At 43.2% G+C, this 20809-nt stretch overlaps 1 protein-coding gene across 5 annotated transcripts in view; it reads left to right on the top strand.

The window, feature by feature from the left end:
- Window positions 1–20809, top strand: part of CSMD3 (CUB and Sushi multiple domains 3) — a 3270409-nt gene that overhangs the window by 2610816 nt on the left and 638784 nt on the right. For all 5 annotated transcript variants that reach the window (XM_069621531.1, XM_069621530.1, XM_069621528.1 and 2 more), the window contains one exon: window positions 3086–3155. In XM_069621531.1, coding sequence (XP_069477632.1) covers window positions 3086–3155 — 70 coding nt within the window. The remainder of the gene's footprint in view (window positions 1–3085; window positions 3156–20809) is intronic.

Here is a 20809-nt window from a genome sequence, read left to right as displayed (position 1 = left end):
AGCCCAAGTTCCTTGCAAAATACAAAAAAGGAAGCTTGGATCAATATGTATGACATATCTGGCTAAATTTGTATGTAACCTGGACTGATTAAGTCAACAATATCTTGGAATCACTGTCTAGCAGGTAAGAGCCTCACATTGAATATTGCATTATTCCGGATTGGCTGCTTATTTTCGATAGGTTGCCTGTGAACGATTTAAAGACGTTACCTGTAACTGATATGCGATAAAACAATGTGTTGCCTTCGTCTATCGTCAAATGAATTTATATGCAAGTAGGGAAGACGTTATTGTATTACCTCAGTAGGGAAGACTTTATTGTATTACCTCTTTTTTAATGATCTGTGGTTAAGAACTGGTTGGTGTGAGACAGACATGGGAGGACATTACGACCCTGGCGTTAAGGGTTTAACAGCGCCGTAAAAGGTGTCAGCGCCATTAAACCCTTAACGCCTGATTACGAGGTCCCTTTGCGGGACCCAACCTTAACGGCTGGTCTACACCAGCCATTAAAATAGGGTGCTGCAAAGGGACCTCGGTGCTAATTACGGTACCGCAATTTGCGGTACCATACTTAGCGCCTTCCCCAGTCCCATTGAGCCCTATGGGGCGAAAATGGGAATGGGGAAGGGCCATGGTGGAATGGGGAAATACCACCCCGCCAACCTTGGAATGGGGCGGTATTTCCCCATTCCACCATGGCGTACTCGTTACAACTAATAGCGCCATGGTTTAGCGCCATGGTATCAAGAGAGATGACACAGACAATGAAAGTGTAATTTCAATAACCTTATTAATGATCAGGATGGTGTAACACCTAACTAACCCTATGTTATGGTGGGATTTACCTGCCTAAAGAAATCTAAAGGAAGTCTGTGTCAGGAAGTCCAAAGCAACAATCAGTCTGTGTCAAAAACCTATGCAGTCCTCACAACTACAACACATCTAGTGGCAAAATTCTCTCAACTCTCTTTCAGTGCCTGGTTTCAAGGAAACACAGGAGCATTACAGCCCCAGTAGTCTGTGAAGTCAGGCACTGGAAATTGTAAATCCCCATCCCCATTTAAGTCCCATAGGACTCAATGGGAAGGGGAGCATGGACGCACCGGCACTGTGTGCAACAGTGCCAGTGGTTCCATGTAAGTCTGCGGGCAGTTGCCATCCTGCGTGCCAGGCCAGACATGGTGGGCGTAACGGAAGCCACACGCAGACTCGGAGTGTGCAGGTCTGGTAACAATGGTGCCAGTCGGCTTACCGGCAGCATTGTTACCGGACCAGCACACACGTAATGAAGCCCCAAGTCTCTCATTTGAGGTGTTATCTTTGCCAAAATTAGAATTTAAACAGTTTCTGTGGTGAGGGTTTGTGAAATGAAGGTGTACTTGTATGCAGCCAACAATGTTCACCTTTTTTTAATGTAGGGCCTCACTAGCCCTTTCCACGTGCTTTGCACACAATATTGGCACTCTGCTAATGCTGTGAGCTCACTAGCTCCGTTATACCATGTGTAATCTTCACTGCATATAAGTTTCTGACTTTTATCACGTGTTCCATTTACAATTCTTGTTCTTCCTCCTTTCCGTAATATTTAGCACTCAGGGGTTTCACAAATTCAACCTTTCTGGATGATTGACATTCAAAACTCAAGCATTCCGCTTGACAAAACGTGCACTATGCCTTTTGGTGAGCGTCGGGCTTATCAGCCTCTCTTAGAGTGTCACATGGTTTTCCGTTGTTACAGGCACTTACCGGATGATCACTCCTACACTGCTGGGTACTCTCTGCAGCACTCCCCAGCATCTGTGCTGGAATCTGCCTCTGCTTCATCTACAGCGGTCACGCTTCTCCTCTTCCCCACAATTTCTCCACCGGCTGGAATCCTGGGAACTCTGTTAGCGTCTCAGTGTCTCCATGCTTCGGCTTCTCATCCCCTCTGTATGGCTCACTTCATGTTCTCTGCTCCACCTGCAGTTTCTCCTCTGCACCTCTCTACTTCCTTGTTAGAATAGCACCTTTTTCATATGTTTCTTGATTTTTGAGGGATTTCAGGTGGACCACATTTTTCTCAATTGCCTGACTTTGCAAATATGTATTAGTGGGACATGCCTGATCCTCATAGCTAAATGCCTCTACACCTTTCTACTTTTTCGAAGTACCAACGTGTTTTTTACCTTAGATAATCTGCATTGCTCCTAATCACCTCTTCTTCTTCACAGTATTCCCAGGGGAGTTACATGGGTTAAGGGACTAGAACTGACAATAGCCCATAAAAGGTAAGGGAGAGGAGTGTAGGTCCCTATCAGGAATGGGGGGATATCACGTCTCACCGTCAGGTACCCTCTTTCAAATACCCAAGGTCCCTACACTCAGGTGGTCCACCCTCACTTGTTAGCCCACAGGGTCAGGATCCAAAAGCGATGACCCCTTCTTGGCCACCTGGACAGTAGACCCACTGGGACTACTGGTGAGAACACCCTTGTTATCACTTTTGTATGCTTAATTTTAGATACTATATGTGTAGATTTATGATATTCTTCATCTTTGTATGATTAATTTTAGATATCATGAGTGAACATTGTACATTTACATTTGGAAAAAGTTCTAAGAACTAAAACACAAACATAAATTTAAAAAAAGAAACAAACAATTATCTCAATGATGCTTGTCTCAAAGCACCATGTCAAAAGTGTATATGTAACACATATTCACTTTCAATTCAGAGCCTTATTTAAGTAGTGTTATTATAAGCTTCGTTTGCAGTAGTGCAAGCACATTGAAAATCATCGCATAAAGGATCCATTGAATTGAAAAATCCAACCAGGTTTTCAGCCAATCCAACAAAAACAAAAAAACTGTTGAAAATATTTGCCTGTGTGTCATTCTGAAAACTGAGGTAAAGTTCAATGTTGGATGCATCAACAAGGCATCAAGATTAGCCAATACTTTTCAGCTTCCCTGTGATAATGTTTGAGGTTAGAAATGCAGATGTATATGATACTTAATGTGTTTTTTCTTACAGGTGTCAAGAGTTGTTGCTACAAGGGTTCACATTATAACGTCCTGAATTTGTTTTTTACATTTTTAGGGCCATTCACACATCACCTGCATGCCCGGACCAGTGAGAAGATGGAATTATCCTATTCCTATATGCATTGGTATGTTCTGTTTTCTTGATACCTGTGCTCTCAAACTTCAATGATGTTAACAGCAATCATTATTATCACAACAACTACTACTACTATAACACAATAATAATAATAATAATAATAATAATAATAATAATAATAATAATAATAATAATAATATTATTAATAATAATAATAATAATAATAATAATAATAGTATTAATAATTATTATTATTATTATTTATGTGCAAGAACACACATTTCTTGGCAACTGGTAATCATGATTACACTCCTGTGGAGGAATAAATGATTGGGTACGCCCTCATTTTTGTTGACGGGGGGTCAAATCTGTTGGAAGGGAGAGTCTAAAGGAGAAAAAGTACATTACAGATTGAATACCCCTCTCTAGAGGTCCTGTATGTCACACAGGTTCGGGTGGAGAGCCCCGTTTAAATAGTTAACAGGGTGAACACCTTAATGGGGGCAATTATTGAAGCTGGATGCAATTTTGCAAAACATACATCTCTTTAATAATTTGTCGTAAAAACATATTAAGAAAACATTATAAACATGTTCCTCTAATGATCATCAATCATACCATTCAACTAACATGATCCTATTACAAAAACGGGGTTCTATAGCTTACATTTTCTTCCAGCATAGCAGGTATTATGAATATGCATACATGACATAGGAAAAATAATGTAGTTTTCCTTTATCGGTCGACATATGTTGCGGCCCTTACGGGTGTACCACTTATGTCAGCGGTGGTCAGTAAGATAGGTATTGGGCCATCTTCAGGACAGTGGTTACTTCAAGAAGATCAGTTTTGTTCCCCATTAACATTGATTGACAAATCTAAAAACATAAATATACATATATTAGTCTACAAAAGAGATTGTGCTCCCCCATTTTGGCTGTTTGTAAGGTGATGGCCAGTGCTTACTATCCTGGACATTAACACTGCACCCACCTGTGGTCCATAAACTATGATTTGGACTTCTGAGCTTGGACTACTGGCTGTAGCAGTGATTTGGAATCCAGTGTCACGGCTTCCTACATAAATGAGGAGAATAAACTACTAAATGTGCTGTTTGTGGTTACATAATTTCGAGTAAATTAAGTTATCTGAGTGGAGTAGAAATTACGACAGAGCCACGTATATAGTAGTGTCTCCTGGTTCAGTCTTAGTCCTCTCGGGATGGGCATTCGTCCATTGGCTGAGATATGCCTTAACTGCTGAAAATTGCAGTAGAAAGTTCTCCAGTTTGGAATGTTCTACTTGCATGTGAAAAGTGGACTTATTAGTTATCCCTTTGTGATTCCATAATTTGCATACATGTGTCTTATTAACAGAAAGGGAGCTTACGGAAAGAGCACTTGTATAGTTGTCTCTTCTGCGCCAGTCACACTCTAATTGGGATTAACGACGGAAAGGTGAGCTATTCAAGGCGTCACACAAATGGGGATTTCTTTATTGGTGCCTGTTAAAAAGGCAAAAATCTTGGTTTAACTGTTGTTGTGTATTGTATTAATTAAAAGCTCTTTAATGCATCTCTAAAAGCATTCATATACTCTGCAATATTGAGTATTGTTTAAAAAAAGTTGTAGAATGTCGAACATCTTTTTCATATTGCTTCTGTTGCGCACCGATATTATGTCCTCTTTTAGGAAAACAGAATGACAACTGAAACGTGCTCAACGGTGGTGACAGGGCTCGCATAAAACCGTATAGTCACGCCATGCATTGATGTAGCCAGCTTTGCGTTATCTAGTAATCGATCAGAGCGTGCCTGTAACTGTTGCACTTCAAGCGTATATTACTTGACAATGTTATGTAGCATTCTATTTAGAACACCCAAACCTGTGTGACATACAGGACCTCTAGAGAGGGGTGGTCAATCTGTAATGTAATTTTACTCCTGTGGAGGGACAGGACTAGATGGCATTGATATAAAAGTAATTCATCTTAAGATCCTGGTCAAGGGAGTCAAAGAGATCTTAAGGTTATTGGACCTTTCAGCAACATTTGACACCCATAATGTCAACATCACATGGGGGACTTTTTGGGCAGTCAGATAACCCTGTGGGTATCATCTGCGGACTCTTACAGACATCTTGCCTGTTTCCTTTATATTTAACATTTATGTGAAGGCCATTCATTGTATGCTTTTAACACAGGCAGCCATATTTCAAAATTATAATCACACTAAACTTGCCCTGTGTTTGGAGTGAAATTTGGAGAGACATAAAGTTCAACTGCAGAAACTCTTTGTGCTTTTTAAATATTGGAATGAAACATTGGCTTTGTTCTAATCAGGCTAAAGAGACTCTAGTTTATCTCATATAAACCTACTGCCATCAGAATACCTTCTCTTATCTATGATTTTCCATATCAGGACACAACATTCCTGTTTATATTAAGGTTGATACACTGGGTGTTATTTAAAGAAATGTATAAATCATCGAGCTAACTTTTTTCATAGCTTTACTTATTTTGATCTCATGTTACTTTGGCAACGGCACCCTATTCAGAACATTATTGTGCTACTATAGCCCATGCTGTTATAGTTACTAAGAAAGATTATGATGAAATTGCTGTGTTTTGATTCTTAAAAACAGTGTGATGTTGTTATGGAATTAAAGCAGAGATGGTAATTGTATTTCTTTACTGAATAGAGCTGGGAAAGTTGGGTTAATTAAATTCCGATAGGAACTAGTATAATTGTCTAAAAACAAAAAGGCAGTTTCTCCGTATACACCATCAAGCAGTAGTCAACACACAATGGATTAATTGTGAAAAATTACTTTTGCCGCATTGGAGTACAAGTATAAGTAGTTGCTAAACAGTTTACTGAGCCATCACACTTCTACAAAAAATGAGTGATCCAAATCATAAAGGTGTAACAGTCACAGGTAAGAGATATAACTCCTCGGCCTTTTGCCTTAGGTGGCTCGAGAGCACTCTCTTCTCTTAAGAGTGTGTGGAAGGGAAACAGTAGTAATCCAAAGATCACAGTGCAGCAGTCTAAAATGGAGAACTGTCTAATCAAGGTTCTATAAAAATAAATACACTTCAATTACACACAGCATAAGCAAAAACAACTAAATAGAACAACACTACAAAAACAGCCCCTGTGCAAAAAATTTTTTTTTTAAAAAAACAACAGAATATGCTAAAGATTATAAGATGCAGTACTCTGGGGAATGAAACTAGAATGAAAGGCAATAAAATATCACAAGAACGATAAAATGATATGTTTGTGTGTGGAAAAGGGTACACAGGGGATTAGCAGTCTCTAGAGTCCTAACAAATGGACAAGGGGGGAGGGGTGGGCTTCTCACATTACCTTAATCAATTATTGTTGGTTCAACACTGTCAAATCAGGTTTCTTGCTGTTGTGCAAACTGTTTATTTCAGGTTTGGAAACAGAGTATACAGGTGATACTGATGGAGAGCAGGCATCAAGTTGGGTCTGGAGTCAGGCATGTGGAGTTTCAATGCAGCATTCTAATAAAATGGGTCACTCGGTCCACCTGGGTTGGTTTGATGGTCAATCATGGATCAGAGTCGAAGATACTGGGGACTCAAGGTGCTTTGTTGAGATTCAGTAGTTGAATTCTATTGCAGCAGCCTGCTTCTGGGTTCCTGCCCTCTGCTGGCATGGTGTAGCAGTGAACTAGTCCGGGGATGTAGCAACAGCAGCCCAAAGAGTTTGAAGAAGTGCCAATGGCAGAACCATAAGTTCCTAGTTAGTTTGAGTACATTTGAAATCAGCTGAAATGCAGGAGACCAGCTCCTTGGTTTCTTAAGTTGTTTTGAGTCTCAATCCAGGGGTTCAAAGACAGGATTAGTCTGTGTTCTCTTTCTCCCATCCCTGGGGAGTCTGTATAATAGCTGCAGCAGTCCTTCACCCCAATTAAGGTCTGGGGTACCAATATAGCTAGCAAAGAATCAGGTCTTGCTGCAGCAGCTGTTCATCCAAAATATGCCGTGAGAGTGGGTAGGGAGCAGAGATTGTCTTGGCCTTGGATCACTCAATCTTCACCTCACTGGCTGGAAAGGCAAACTCTCTAAAAAAAAAGGTCAACATTAATTATTATTGACATATCGAATTACAAACATGAATCAGAGAATGAGATGGAGACCCCCCTTTTACAGGCATACACCCACAGGTGATTGGACACAAGCAAGCTTGCTTTAAGAGGTAAAAGCACTGATTCTGTGGATAGAGGTTCTTGTCGTACTCGTTCATACCCAGGACAAAAAGAAGTACAGAGGAAAACGAGATGGTGGAAACACTTCCCAATCATGTGGTTCTCCCTTTGGCTACACTAACTCAGTTCCCTTCTCAGATTCAGAGCAATACAACCCATTTGGTATGCAGCACCCTGGTTTTCAGCTCATCATTTTGTGTAGGGTGTGCCCATTGAATCATGTTACCCAGGACAAGTTCTGCTGAGGGGATGTCTTGCTAGAGAGAGGTGTTAACCGAACAGACAAAGTTCAAAGTTCATGGCTGGACTTAGTTGGTCTCACAGGGCTGATATAAGTATGACACCAATTGCATGTGGCATTCATATTTAAGCAAAATACCATCTACCATACTGTAACTCTGGTATGGTTAATGTGTAAAGATTGTAACAGCTGCCAGATTGGTGACTTCTTATTAATGTGTAGTATGGGGACAGGGGTGCATATTTTATCTGCAGCCCCTGTGCTGAAGTGACTTGTCACTGTCACTGCATCTGTCAGGAATACTCTTGTGACCTCGGAACCTATCAAAACCACTAGGGCACAGGAACTGAAGATCAGGGTACTGATGCAGTAGGGCACAGATGTACACTGTGCTTTCGGCATGGAGTCTGCTGAAAGGGGGTCTACATGGAAGGTCACCCTTTCTGAGATAGAATTGCCCATATCATTTGATTATGTATACAAATCAAAAAGGAGAGGACTACTACATCCTTGCCACATGAAAATCCTTCACAGTAATTCTCTGTTAATCAATGTCTTTATAAGAAAGTCCTTTCCCTAAACTTAATGAGCCTCTTTCCTGTTCCAGACACCCTAACCTTGCAACACAAACAAACCAAATGATGGTGCCAACAGAAGTGGCAATCATACTATTCAAAAGTTCCAGCTAACCCTATTCTACACACACAGAATGTTGTATGATTCCAGCCAACTCAACATCCTGAATGTAAAAGGTCTTGGCATTAGGTGTCACCCACCCAGTGGACTCAATGTTCAATGACGGCTGTTCCCAGACCATACCTTTCCATTCATTTCTCAGGAAGGCTTTTGTTCATGTCTTGTTTTTCTCTCCTGGTCTTTTTTCAGACCCATGCTTTGCTGCGCTGTATGTTTAATTCCTCGACCTTGAATGGCTGCCAATTTTTGTGGAGTGTTTTTCATTAAACTGTGGGTTTGTCAGAGTGTCTTCCACATACCTTTCATTTGGTTTTGAAGAACTTGAATATCTGTGGGTATCTCTGAATATATCTCCTTGAGAACCTGCTGTTGTCTGGTTCTCTGGTTCTCTCAATATTGTATTGTACACCATGGTGGTTTGCATTTCCTCAAGAGTCCTTTTAGAACTTTCACTGACTAATCAGGAGGACTGTCTCTCAGAGGTTGGGTTTATTTTTGATTATTTTGAATTATTTCACAGACCTATCTCTTGGTTCTTTTGAATGGGTGATCGACCCCTGCTCATTAGGGTTCCTCTTCAAGCAGACATTATTCTTTTGGCCATCAGGATAGTTGTCACATCTTGTAAATGTGGTGAGGTTTAATCTGAAAAGGAACTGTGTCTGGGCCCTTCCCCACATCTTTATGACATTCTTCAAGGTAAAGGATGCTATCCTGCTTCTCCGTTTATAAACCACTGTCCCAAGTAGTATATCAATTGGCATGGGTGATACATACAACTTTCCATAACGCTTTTAGCAAGTGGGCTACCTTTGTCAATGTAGCCTTCTTTCTTCTTGAAGGGAGCTTTGCTCTGCAAATCTTCTTGAGTTCAGTCAGTTTCACCCTCCTTGTTTTCTCCAGTCCTTTTTTCACATTGGACTTGGTGTGTAGAGCAGAACACGGTTTGTTGAGTGTTCAGGACTAGAGGGAGCATGGACATTCAATCTCCACAGTTCACAACCCATGTAATCATGCCACGCCTTGGCAACGTGATGTGTGTTTGCTACAGGCCCATTGTTCACTTTACTGAGCAAATGCTCTAAACCAAGAGCAACATGGCTATAACCATATTCACTGCTGGCTACAATGTGCACATACGCCGTTATCATTGGTTCAGCATTGTCTTGTTATGTTTAATATATGGCTTGGACTTAGTGACAAAATCAGATAGCCGAAACCTGTATTATACACAACCAGTTGTTTCAAATAGTACCACTGTGTTTCTCACTCTGAATGACTAATGAAACTACAAGCAAGAATATGTGACTACCTCAGCCATACCCCTTTCAAATACAATTCTTAAAGCTAACCATTTTAACAAGATCTTCAGCTGCCACTGAAAAAATACAAGTACTTTTGATTACTCCAATGAAGACTCTGCAGCTCTACTTTATGTTTGCTTGTATTTCTTAGGCAACATTCTCCCTAGTCCTTTCTGTACCCCCTAGTCGCTTGATTTTACAGTGCTAAGTCATTCTATAATTATGTTTGATATTTGCTTATGCTAGTGCATGCTTACAGAACAAATACCCATCAAAGACAGGAATTCTGACAAAAGCTAGCTGTTGGTAAGGGACCTCAAACCTGTGTATTCTGACAATTTGCATGGTGTTGTCACTTCAACCCACAGGGAGCCCTTTTCTATGAGGTTATGGAGGTGTGGCTGCTATCCAATAGTCCCTCTAGGGGTGGTTTAATGCGGGAGGACCTCATTGGGGAGAGACGCTGCCTCTGGGGACAAGAACAATTGCCTAGGGTACAGCCCATTGAGACATGTCAGTTCCCAATACTCCCTAGCCCCCCTTCCATACCAAGTGATTACATCAAGAGTCATTTTGGAGCACATCGGATCTTGACAGAACACAACAACCATACAAAGTACCTAACTGTTAAATACTGCCACAACAGTGGCACATTATGAGAGTCCATTGTGGGTCTGACGGGAACAGACCCAGCTGTGGGGCTGAATGGAACAAGCAGTAGTGATTGCAAGAAGGTGGACCATGGGTTCCCATAGCAAAGCCAGGACCGTAAGAATCAGAGGACCGTAAAGGTGCACCAGGACCATCAAAGTGGAGGAGAAGAGCAGAGGAAGCCCCCAACTAGGAACCCCATCCCGGGAAGGACTGGTGGCATACTGCATCCCACAAGACTGTAAAGGGAGTGACAGGAGATGAGTAGAGATACAGGAGAGGCAGAGAATGGGACACACCGTAATCTTCCTCACCCCAGTGGCAGCTATGGAGTTATTGGGGGAAAAGATCTATGTAGAGGGCATCAGGGAGGATCTACCCTATCAGAGTGGCATTAATAAGCCCACTGACCATCAGAGAAGGTTATGTGACCCTAACAACACTGAAACAAGCATCCAAGTAGAACTTCCTCATCTCAGTGACAGCAATATGCCCACTGACCACCTAATAACGGTCCCTAATAATGTGGTGGACTTCCTACACTCACTAAAACTGGCTGATATGGTGATGTATTAAATTATATAATCATCTGAGGAGAACTTCCTCATCGCAGTGCAGTAATAAGGCCACTGACCAACAGAGAAGGTTCTGGGACCCCATCAAAAAGCAACTGGGAATATGAGAAGAACTTCCTCAATGCAATGGCAACCATAACCCACTGACCACCAGAGAAGGGTGTGGGGACCCAACACAGTGGAAGTGAGAACCAGAGGAGAACTTCCTTGGCACAGTGGCAAAGGTAAGTCCATTAACCATCATGAGAGGGTTTTGGGACTTTGCTTGAACTGAGAGTATGTGGCAAAGCATACAGCAAGTTAAAAGACAGGAAAAATAGTTTTTCAAATACCAGGAGAAGAGAGTCATTATCATGGAGATGACACAAAAACCTGTGGGACATAATCACAAAACGTCAGGGGAACGGTGTCATTCCCTGTGGTCCTATTGGGAACTGTGCAGACCGGTACAAGGAGAAGGGAGTCATTCTCCAGGTCCTGAATGTGGAGTTGTGCAAATATTGTGTGGAACCTGCAAGCCAGTGGAAGGGATTCATTCCCCCTGGCAACCTTTTTTCAAGAGCACATTCTTTTGAGCACCACCCAGATACTTGGAGTAGAGAGTCATTCTCCTGGGGAAGGAACTATCTGTTATGTTATCTTAGTTTGTAGTTATAGTGTAAGGGATATAATTTGGTTATGACACAGGACAGTGGACTTTGATTTTGACAGACATTCTGGGGTATCCTTTACCTATTATATGATAGGGATAGAGAGGGTCTGTCTTCTTAAATAAAAGTCTATAACCACCACCATGCCACCGTTGTGTCAGCTTCCTTCTTCAATGCCCTCACAGTGTGCACTCACGTATTGGATTTCAGGATAACAATTCATATTATCTCTACTGTAACCATCATAACACCAGATTTTATATTATTTTGCATATTACATGAGTATGCAATTATCCATTTTATAGATATGTTCATTCTGAGTTTGTTGGTGTGCATGTAAGTGTATAGACAACTTTTTATGAGATACAGTTAAGAAGAAACAATGGTAATGAATGTTATTAGTATCATTCTTCTTCTTCTTCTTCTTCTTCTTCTTCTTCTTCTTCTTCTTCTTCTTCTTCTTCTTCTTCTTATTATTATTATTATTATTATTATTATTATTATTATTAATGATATTAATAATATTATCATTATCAGTATTATTATTATTATTATTCAGAGGAACAATCCAGGATATTACTATCATGTAACTCCACACATTCGAAAAAGTGAAACATTTTAAACAAAACAAACATTAAGAAAAGGTCTTGGGCATGCTTTAAAAATTATTTTTCAGTGGGAAAAACCCATTAAAAATGCTTTTTAAATCAGGACATCTGTGTTTAACAAGTAACACCTGGTATCTACTGGAGCTTGCAGTCTAGGCTCAGTGGTGCTGCTTCAGAAAAAAAAGCCTCATAATAAAAAGGAACAAACTGAATACAGAAATCATTATTCTGTGTTTTAGCACACTCAGAATGTGGCATATGATGTGCTTGCTCTTCTTGTATCTTAGACTACTGCCGCCAGCTATCTCTGTCTTCCACCTAGTGGAGTTTGAATGGCCAATGCAGAAACAGGTCTTCATAGAACTCTGCCTGAATTGCTGTGTCTGAAATAGCAATAGGGAGCAATTGCCATCGGCTCAGTGTGTGAATGCCCTAACTTTTTTAACTTTTACTTAAGTAATACAATTATGCAGGCAATTCCATCTCAGAAATGGTAGCCTGTAATAATATGTCATACCTGGGTTTTGGTATGGTGAAAGATAGATTACACAATTATGAAAAACACATCGGATGTGTATCATTATCATGTGATCCCTGTGAGTTGTGGAAAGGCTATGTGGATTCTAGTCAGACTGTCTGGCTCTGCTCAGCCAGCTGCATAACAGCCAGGGCAGCTGTGTCTACCTGAACATGTGGGAGGTTAAATAGCATCACTTCAGCTCATGAAGCACTCAGCAGGAGGAATCCAGGGAACTGGCACTTAAGCGGTTAAAAGGAACATCAGGCTCACACCAGGGTGTTGGGTTGCGTAGCAAAAGCAGTTTCAAGCAGCAGGCTTGAGAAGGGGGCAGGATTAGAACAGTCAGACAGAGCTGCCAGGACTAAATAAAAATGTCCCCAATCTTGGTTTTCTGTGGGATTCTACTTCCTTCCTGTCTCTTCCACTGCCTGTATTGATCTTGATATTGATATTGTATTTCTATCGCACTCGTACACAAGTGTTTCAGAGCACGACAAGGCAAGGGAGAACAATACAGCGATCTTACTAGGCCCAGTGACATTGAGAACGCGCAAGTGCATGGGAGAATGGGAGGGGAAAGTGCATGAAAGGGGGGAGAAGTGGAAAGTGTGAAGCAGAGGAGAAACAGATAAATAACAATAAATAAAGAATACAGGCAGCAAACAGTGGTAGTGCAGCCAGCAATTTGCAAGTGTTAGGTTTAAGGTAGAAGACAGGGTATGGCTGATAAATGCAGGAAGAAAAAGGGGGGGGGGGTGTATGGGTACAGATACAGACCCCAGTGCAGGGGTGGCCCGGAGGCAGTGCGGGAGGGTGGCAGGGTGAGCAGGTACCTGGGCTCGGAGGACAGAGGGTGGCCAGGTGCACAGTGTCAAGTGAGAACAGATCAGCAGGGGGGAGAGGGAGCAAAGGCAGACAAAAAGAGGAAGGTCTTGAGGTGCTTCCGGAAGCAGAGATGGTTCTCCTCAAGTTTTAGAGTGGCAGGGAGGCTGTTCCAGAGGGAGGCCCCAGCCAAAGACAGAGATCTACCCCCAGCACGTGTCTTTGAAAAACAACTGCCCTAGAGGGAGTTGGAGGTAGAGGAGCAAAGAGCTCGAGAGGGGAGGTATTTGCCAAGGGATAACTGAAGGTATTTTGGACCCGGGAAAAGAAACCATATGGACAATGCAGAGGGTTTTGAATTTAATCCTTGCATCCAGTGGGAGCAAATGGAGAGATTTCAGAGCTGGAGAGATACGATCCCAGGGCTTGAGGCCAAGGACAAGTCTTGCAGTCCTGTCCTGTAAAGCAAAGCACTTTGGAATGATGAAAGAAGGCAAACATCAAAAATCACCATGACAGGCATTAGAACACTCAAAGCAGGCTTGATGTTATCCAACGCGAATTGTCCTTTAATCTCTTTAGGAAAGGGGACTCATACTCCATCCTTGATTCATCTTGGATTCTTAATTAAAGAAGAATTTGTTTGGACCCTGCAGGCAAAGCAGTTTTTTCAAAGCCATATGCTAGAAATGGAGTAAGGTGTTCCAGGGCAGAGGCAGGCTATATCCCCTAACCACCCCCAGGAAACAGTGGGGATTCATTTTGGTTCAACCAAGTGAGAAGGAATGATGCCATCAGACAAGGGTTTATATGCCATCTATTAGCCCTGGCCTTTTAACATTTGTATTATTATAAAATTATGAAGATGTATCTCAGGAAGGGTAGCCTGCAAGCCAGACCCCTTTTTTCAGCAAACTCCATGCCAAAAGCATAGTGTACACCTGGGCCCTGTAGCATATGTATCCTAATCTGCATACACTGCTCTCCTGTGGCACAGAGAAGTTGCAGAGGTCACAGAGTTGAAAGCTGCAGTGACAGCCAAGTACGTCCAGCACAGGATGGCACAGAACCTGCATTTAAAATATGAACATCTGTTTACAAATTACATCATTTTAAGAATGCACCATCCTGGTGGCAGTAATTATCTTTAAACATAAGCCATACCTGAGTTTGGTGTATGGTGGCTGGTATTTCCTATAATTATGTAAGCCCCATCTGAGTCTATATCATTCACGGTTAACCAGCCCAGCCATGGACAGGCTGTGTATACCCATAGCCTGGTTGACTCTGCTGCAATCAGCAAGACCAGAGTCAATGGGTTTTGCCACACTTTGATCCTTTGTGAGGTTGGGTAGTACACTCTCCGGCAAGACAGCCTCTCTGCAGGAGCTGCCCTGGGAAATGGGAATCAGAGGGCATACCCTTCACGAAAGGACTAGACTCACAACAGGGTGCTACATACCAATGGGATGTTTATGCTATTGGTGTGAGAAGGGGGCAGGGTTGTGGAGTTGTTGGGTGCAGCCCTTATACATCATTGCATCTACCAGCAGATGGTACTGGTGTGATAATCCAATTGTCAACTGAGGAGATGGCCATTACTGCCATAACTTGGAAGCTGTGCAAAACCCCAGAACAATACCACCAACATTTAGAGAGCTCATCAAAATGTTGAGTCAAACAGTTAAAGTATTTTCACATCAGTCCTTGAAGTATATGAGTGGATGTGTCTGAGCTAACGAGGTTGACACTTTTGAGAGTGTGTATGATTTGGTTGCATGTGAAAATATCCTGCAAAATTAGGAGTTGGGGTAACACAAGTATCTAGTGAACAGGAGTATCAGAGACCCTAGGGAGCTTGCCAAGGTTGTTTACTGGTATGTAAACACTTGTGCCCAGAAGAAGATTCAGGGTCCTACATATAAACCATATGAAAGAAAAGTCCCCAAACTGTGGAGAATACATTTCAGCCACAAGTATTATCTGCTCTGACAGAAAAGAGGATTGGGGGACACCCTAACTGTGGGTCACCTCCATTCCCATTATTGCATTTGGAGACCAGAGTCAAAGGAAGAGAGATTGTGCTTTCAAGGGTATACCTAAACCTACTGTAGTTAGGGCTTCCCCAATGGAGGATGAAGAGATGGTCAGCATTGACATCATACTTGATTAATTTCCAAAAGGCCAGGGGCTAGCCAAATGTATCCTAGAATCTCTAAGCAGGAAAGGTACTGGGTCTCCAACAGAGGCCATGGTTCCTGTAAATACTGAGATCATTGTCATGATCTCTGCTTCCAAAAGGTCAGGGTTTTCCCAACTCCCTTGGAAGCAGATCCATAACCCAGGTTCCGAGTGCCAACCAGTCCCAATTGGGACCTTTTGGACCCAGTCCTGGCGCCAGTGGCACCAGGCTCATAAATATGCCCAGTCCCAGCGCTGGAAGCGCCGGGCTCATAATGCTTGGGTGGACTTACCTTCAGCAGACCATGCTGCTTACTTGCCTGCCAGTTGAGCCTCTGATCCTCTTCTGTTTGGAACTACTTTTCCTGTTGGGTGGGGCTGGAGCCACTCCCTAGATTCAGAACACTGGAACTCTTCTGGAAGGCAGGAACTCTTTTCTTACCAGGAACTCTTTTCTTACTTAGGCGTGGCTGTGGAAGGAGACACCTAAGCACTACAGGAGGCTATTTAAACCACACCCGGTGGATGAATCTTGCTTTGCGTTATTCTGCAACCTCTGCAGCAGAACGCTCATCGTGTCTTCTGCATCCGGTCCTGGGCCTAAGGAAAAAGGCTTACCATCCTGAATCCAGTCTTCAGCAACACCTATAAAGACAAGAAAGAACAGGTTAGCATTCCGGCATCTGAAAGGCAAAGGCTTACCATCCTGAATCCAGTCTTCAGCAACACCTATAAAGACAAGAAAGAACAGGTTAGCATTCCGGCATCTGAAAGGCAGAAGTTTACCAACTCTTCGCACGCTCCGGAGGCCTTCGGCGCTGCATCCCGCATCTGAAAGACAAAACAAGGTGCGTTTAAAGACATTGGGGAACTTTAATACTCACGTGCCATTACTCCTTTCCACATCTAATCCAGTGGGTATTCCGGCACCCTGCAGCCGCTCCGAACTCGTACCTGCATAATAAAAAGACAGTTAGAGCGCATAGTGAAGCAGGCAACAAGCGCTTACTTACGTGCTTCCAGGCGCTTCTATTCATCACACGGGCTCCATCTTCAACTCACTTCAGCCCGTCATCCGCCATCGCCGGAACCCTGCAAAACAAGAGACATCATTACTAAAGACTTTAAAGACATTTGAATGACTCGAAACTTACCGTTCGTGCAGTAAAAGACGGACAGCAGTCCTCTGAAGTCAAGAGGCCTGCGCTACCTATCCAGTGAAGAAACTGGTTACAGCACCCTGCCCCGAGGCAGATGGAGAGCTCGGCATTCACTTACCTAAGGTGAGAGCGTTAACCTTTGGGGGTCTACAGGAGAGGAGAACAGGAAAGAGATAGGGACACCCCAATAACCCCAGTTCATTAACCCCATACTTTCTATCTGCAGACATCTTACTCTACACGTCAGGCATACAGTGTACAGAGGTCCAGCCCAAAGAGCCAACCGGGTGCTACACATCACCTTTGAAGATACGGTAGTCGCCCAGTCAAGACCGGCGCCTCGGCGAGAATCAGGTGAGCGTTACAGAACGCAAAGCCTACCGCAAAACTCTCGCCCAGGCGCTATGGAAACCTCGGATACTGACCCCCTAGCCCGGTTACTTGGGGAACTAAGGGCAGAAGTGCATGCAGCTCGTCAGGAAACGAATGCTCTAAGAAGGGAACTAATTATTTCCAAGGAGAGAACAGACAATCTTGCTAGACAAGTGCTACAGTCACAAGCCGGACAGACCCCGTTACCCGCATCAGGGGCAAATCTTCCTTCAACATCCTCTATGAATCCAGTGCAGATCAACCTACCTGGGAATGTACCTCTGGCTCTGCCCGAACGATTTTCTGGTGACCCAAAGAGCTTTGCAGTATTTATCAATCAGTGCCGGTTGCACTTCTTATGCCGGCCAGCAGCCTTTCCAACTGATCAAGCAAAAGTAGCTTTTGTAGTTTCGTACCTTAGTGGCAATGCGGCAGACTGGTCGATCCCTCTAGTTAATCAAGATGATCCGGTTCTCCATGATTTTCAAGCCTTTCAGCTTAGTATGGAAAAACTGTTCGCAAGACATTCACAGGGGCAGGCCTTGGACAATGAGCTTCTTTCGTTGCGACAGGGTAATCAAGACCTTTTGGTTTATATTGCATCTTTCAATAGACTAATAGTGGAAACTCAATGGCCTGAGGACAAAAGGATTACGCTGTTTTATAGAGGTCTACGTGGAGAGCTCAAAGACGTTTTAGCCCAAGTAGTGAATCCCCCACAAGACTGTTCGGATTATATAGACTTGGTCGTTCAAATAGATCACAGGCTGCAGAACAGGAAGGCCGATCGTTCCAAGTTTAATGCTCGAGTATTTTCCAAACCGCCAACTCCTTCCAAAGGAGTAGACTCCGGGGAACCCATGCAAATAGGGGGTCTGAAAGGTCCTCTAACACAAAGGGAGCGGGAAAGGAGGAAACAGTTGCAATTATGCTTATATTGCGGAAACTCAGGGCACTTTCTTCGAGACTGTCCGGTGAAACCTGCCAAGAAGGCAGTAGGAGCTGCAGTTACCAAAGTTACAAACTCTGAGCAGGGAAACGACCTCGCCCGACAAGAATAGAGGTCCTCTTGCCGAGCGTGAAAACCAGTTCCGTGACCTCGCATTTCGTGATACCTATGGTCCTCATTAGCCCTGATAATCCGGATCGATTACATGCAATTGAAGCTTACGTCGACAGCGGTGCCATCGGCAATTATGTGGATAATGAAATGGTTTTGAGGATGAATCTAACTCTTTGTCCCAAGGCTGTAAAGGACGTCATTACTACAGTGGATGGTACGGAGATAGCCTCCGGGCCAGTAACGCATACCACTCAAGAGGTGATGCTAGTAAGTCAAGATGGACACCATGAGAAGATCGTGTTCGATGTGATCAAGGCCCCTCAGTTTCAGATTATTCTAGGAATACCTTGGTTAGAGAAACACAATCCTCTGATCGATTGGCGAGCAAGAACGGTCCAGTTTCCAGAATGTGTCTCTACTTGTCACCCTCCACCTGGTGTTGCACTGGCCGCAATTTCTTCAGAGACTCCCCAGTTACCTCCCGAATACCTAGAATACCAAGATGTTTTCCAGAAGGATCAGGCTAACTCTCTACCTCCTCATAGGTCTTATGACTGCCAGATAGACCTGATACCTGGATCTACTCCTCCTTGTAGTAGAATTTATGCCCTCACCGAGCCTGAGAACCTTCACCTTCGACAATACCTGGATCAATACCTGGCAAATGGGTTTATTCGTCCTTCCAAGTCCCCTGCTTCTTCAGCTTTGTTCTTCGTTCCAAAAAAGGAAGGAGACCTTAGAACTTGTATCGATTATCGCTCCCTGAACCAGATCACCGTTAAGAATAGATATCCGTTACCTTTGATCCCTGAACTCCTGGACCAAGTCAGAAAAGCATGCATATATACAAAGCTGGATCTTAGAGGAGCTTACCACTTGGTACGAGTAAAAGAGGGCGATGAATGGAAGACGGCCTTCCGCACCAAGTATGGGCTATTTGAATATAAGGTCATGCCCTTCGGACTTTGCAATGCCCCAGCCGCCTTTCAATATTTTATGAACGATGTCCTCAGAGAGCTCATAGATGTATGTGTTGTTGTTTACATTGACGACATCCTCGTTTATTCTTCATCGGAATCTGAACATCGGAAACACGTGAAAATGGTCCTCGAAAGATTGCGTCAACACAAACTTTTCGCTAAGTTGGAAAAATGTGTTTTCAACGTGACTGAAGTTGAATTCTTGGGATTCATATTATCACCTGGCGGAGTGCGTATGGATTCAAAGAAGGTCGATGCAGTTCTCAAATGGCCATCACCATCCTCCATAAAAGGTGTGCAAAGCATGTTAGGCTTCGCTAACTTTTACCGCAGGTTTATCCCCGAATTCTCTCGAATAGTCCAGCCCATCACTGCCTTGTTAAAGAAAAACAAACGTTTTGAATGGTCTACCGAGGCGGAACAAGCTTTCCAGGATTTGAAGACTAAATTTATCTCTGCACCAATCTTAAAACACCCTCGCCCCGAACTCCCCTACATCGTGGAAACTGATGCTTCAAGCCTTGCCATGGGGGCAGTTCTATCACAAAAGGACCCGGTAACCAATCAGTTGCATCCCGTGGCATTTTGGTCCCGCAAATTCTCGCCTCCTGAAATCAATTACACGATTACTGACAAGGAACTTCTGGCTATCAAGTCTGCCTTTAAGGCTTGGCGGCATTATCTGCTGGGGGCCCGACACACCGTTACTGTGATTACGGATCACCGAAACCTGCAATATTTGAAGACCGCAAAAGCCCAATCCTCTAGACAACTCCGTTGGGCATTATTCTTTGCCGAGTTTGACTTCATAATTACCTATCGACCTGGTACAAAGAACGGTAAAGCCGATGCCCTTTCTCGGATGGGAGTGGAAGAACACTTGGTCAACCCTAAACCGGTACCAATCATTCCCGAACAAAGAATTCTGGGTGTAATCGCCACAGAATCCATAGAGGAAGTTAAGGATAAAGCCAGGCAACTTGTAACTCCAGCAGACATACAGAATTGGCATCTGCAGGGAAAGGACTTTGCAGTAAAGGACAACTTATTGTATTTCCAAGAACGATTATACCTACCCAGCACAGATTTACAGAAAAAAGTAATCTCTTGTTATCACGACTCTTTAATGGAAGGTCATCCTGGTATAGCCAAGACCTCAGAAAAGATCAAGCGCTACTTCTGGTGGCCGTCTTGGAAAAAAGATATCACAGACTTTATAATGTCCTGTGGAGTATGCGCCCAAAACAAGAGTCAAAAGGAAAGACCAGCAGGCCTCTTACGCCCTATTGACATCCCACCTCGCCCTTGGCATACGCTTTCTATGGACTTCATCACCGATCTACCTCCATGCTCCGGATACAATACGATTCTAGTAATCGTGGACTTATTCTCCAAGATGGCGCATTTCATTCCGCTCAAAGGCTTGCCAACAGCAGCAACTCTGGCCCGAGAATTTCTCGAAAACATCGTCCGACTGCACGGTTTTCCTTCGGTTCTAATTTCGGATCGAGGTAGTCAATTTATTTCTCATTTTTGGTGAAGTTGCTGTCGGTCGGCTCAAATTGATGTGAGACTATCGACCAGTCACCACCCTCAGACCGACGGACAAACCGAGAGGACCAATCAAACTCTGGAACAGTAT

Source organism: Ambystoma mexicanum, chromosome 5q (assembly GCF_040938575.1).
Source record: "Ambystoma mexicanum isolate Mex_15411 chromosome 5q, UKY_AmexF1_1, whole genome shotgun sequence".
Classification (NCBI taxonomy): Eukaryota; Metazoa; Chordata; class Amphibia; order Caudata; family Ambystomatidae; genus Ambystoma; species Ambystoma mexicanum.
Note: the sequence above shows the minus strand (reverse complement) of the source record. Positions and strands in the feature narration are given on the sequence as shown.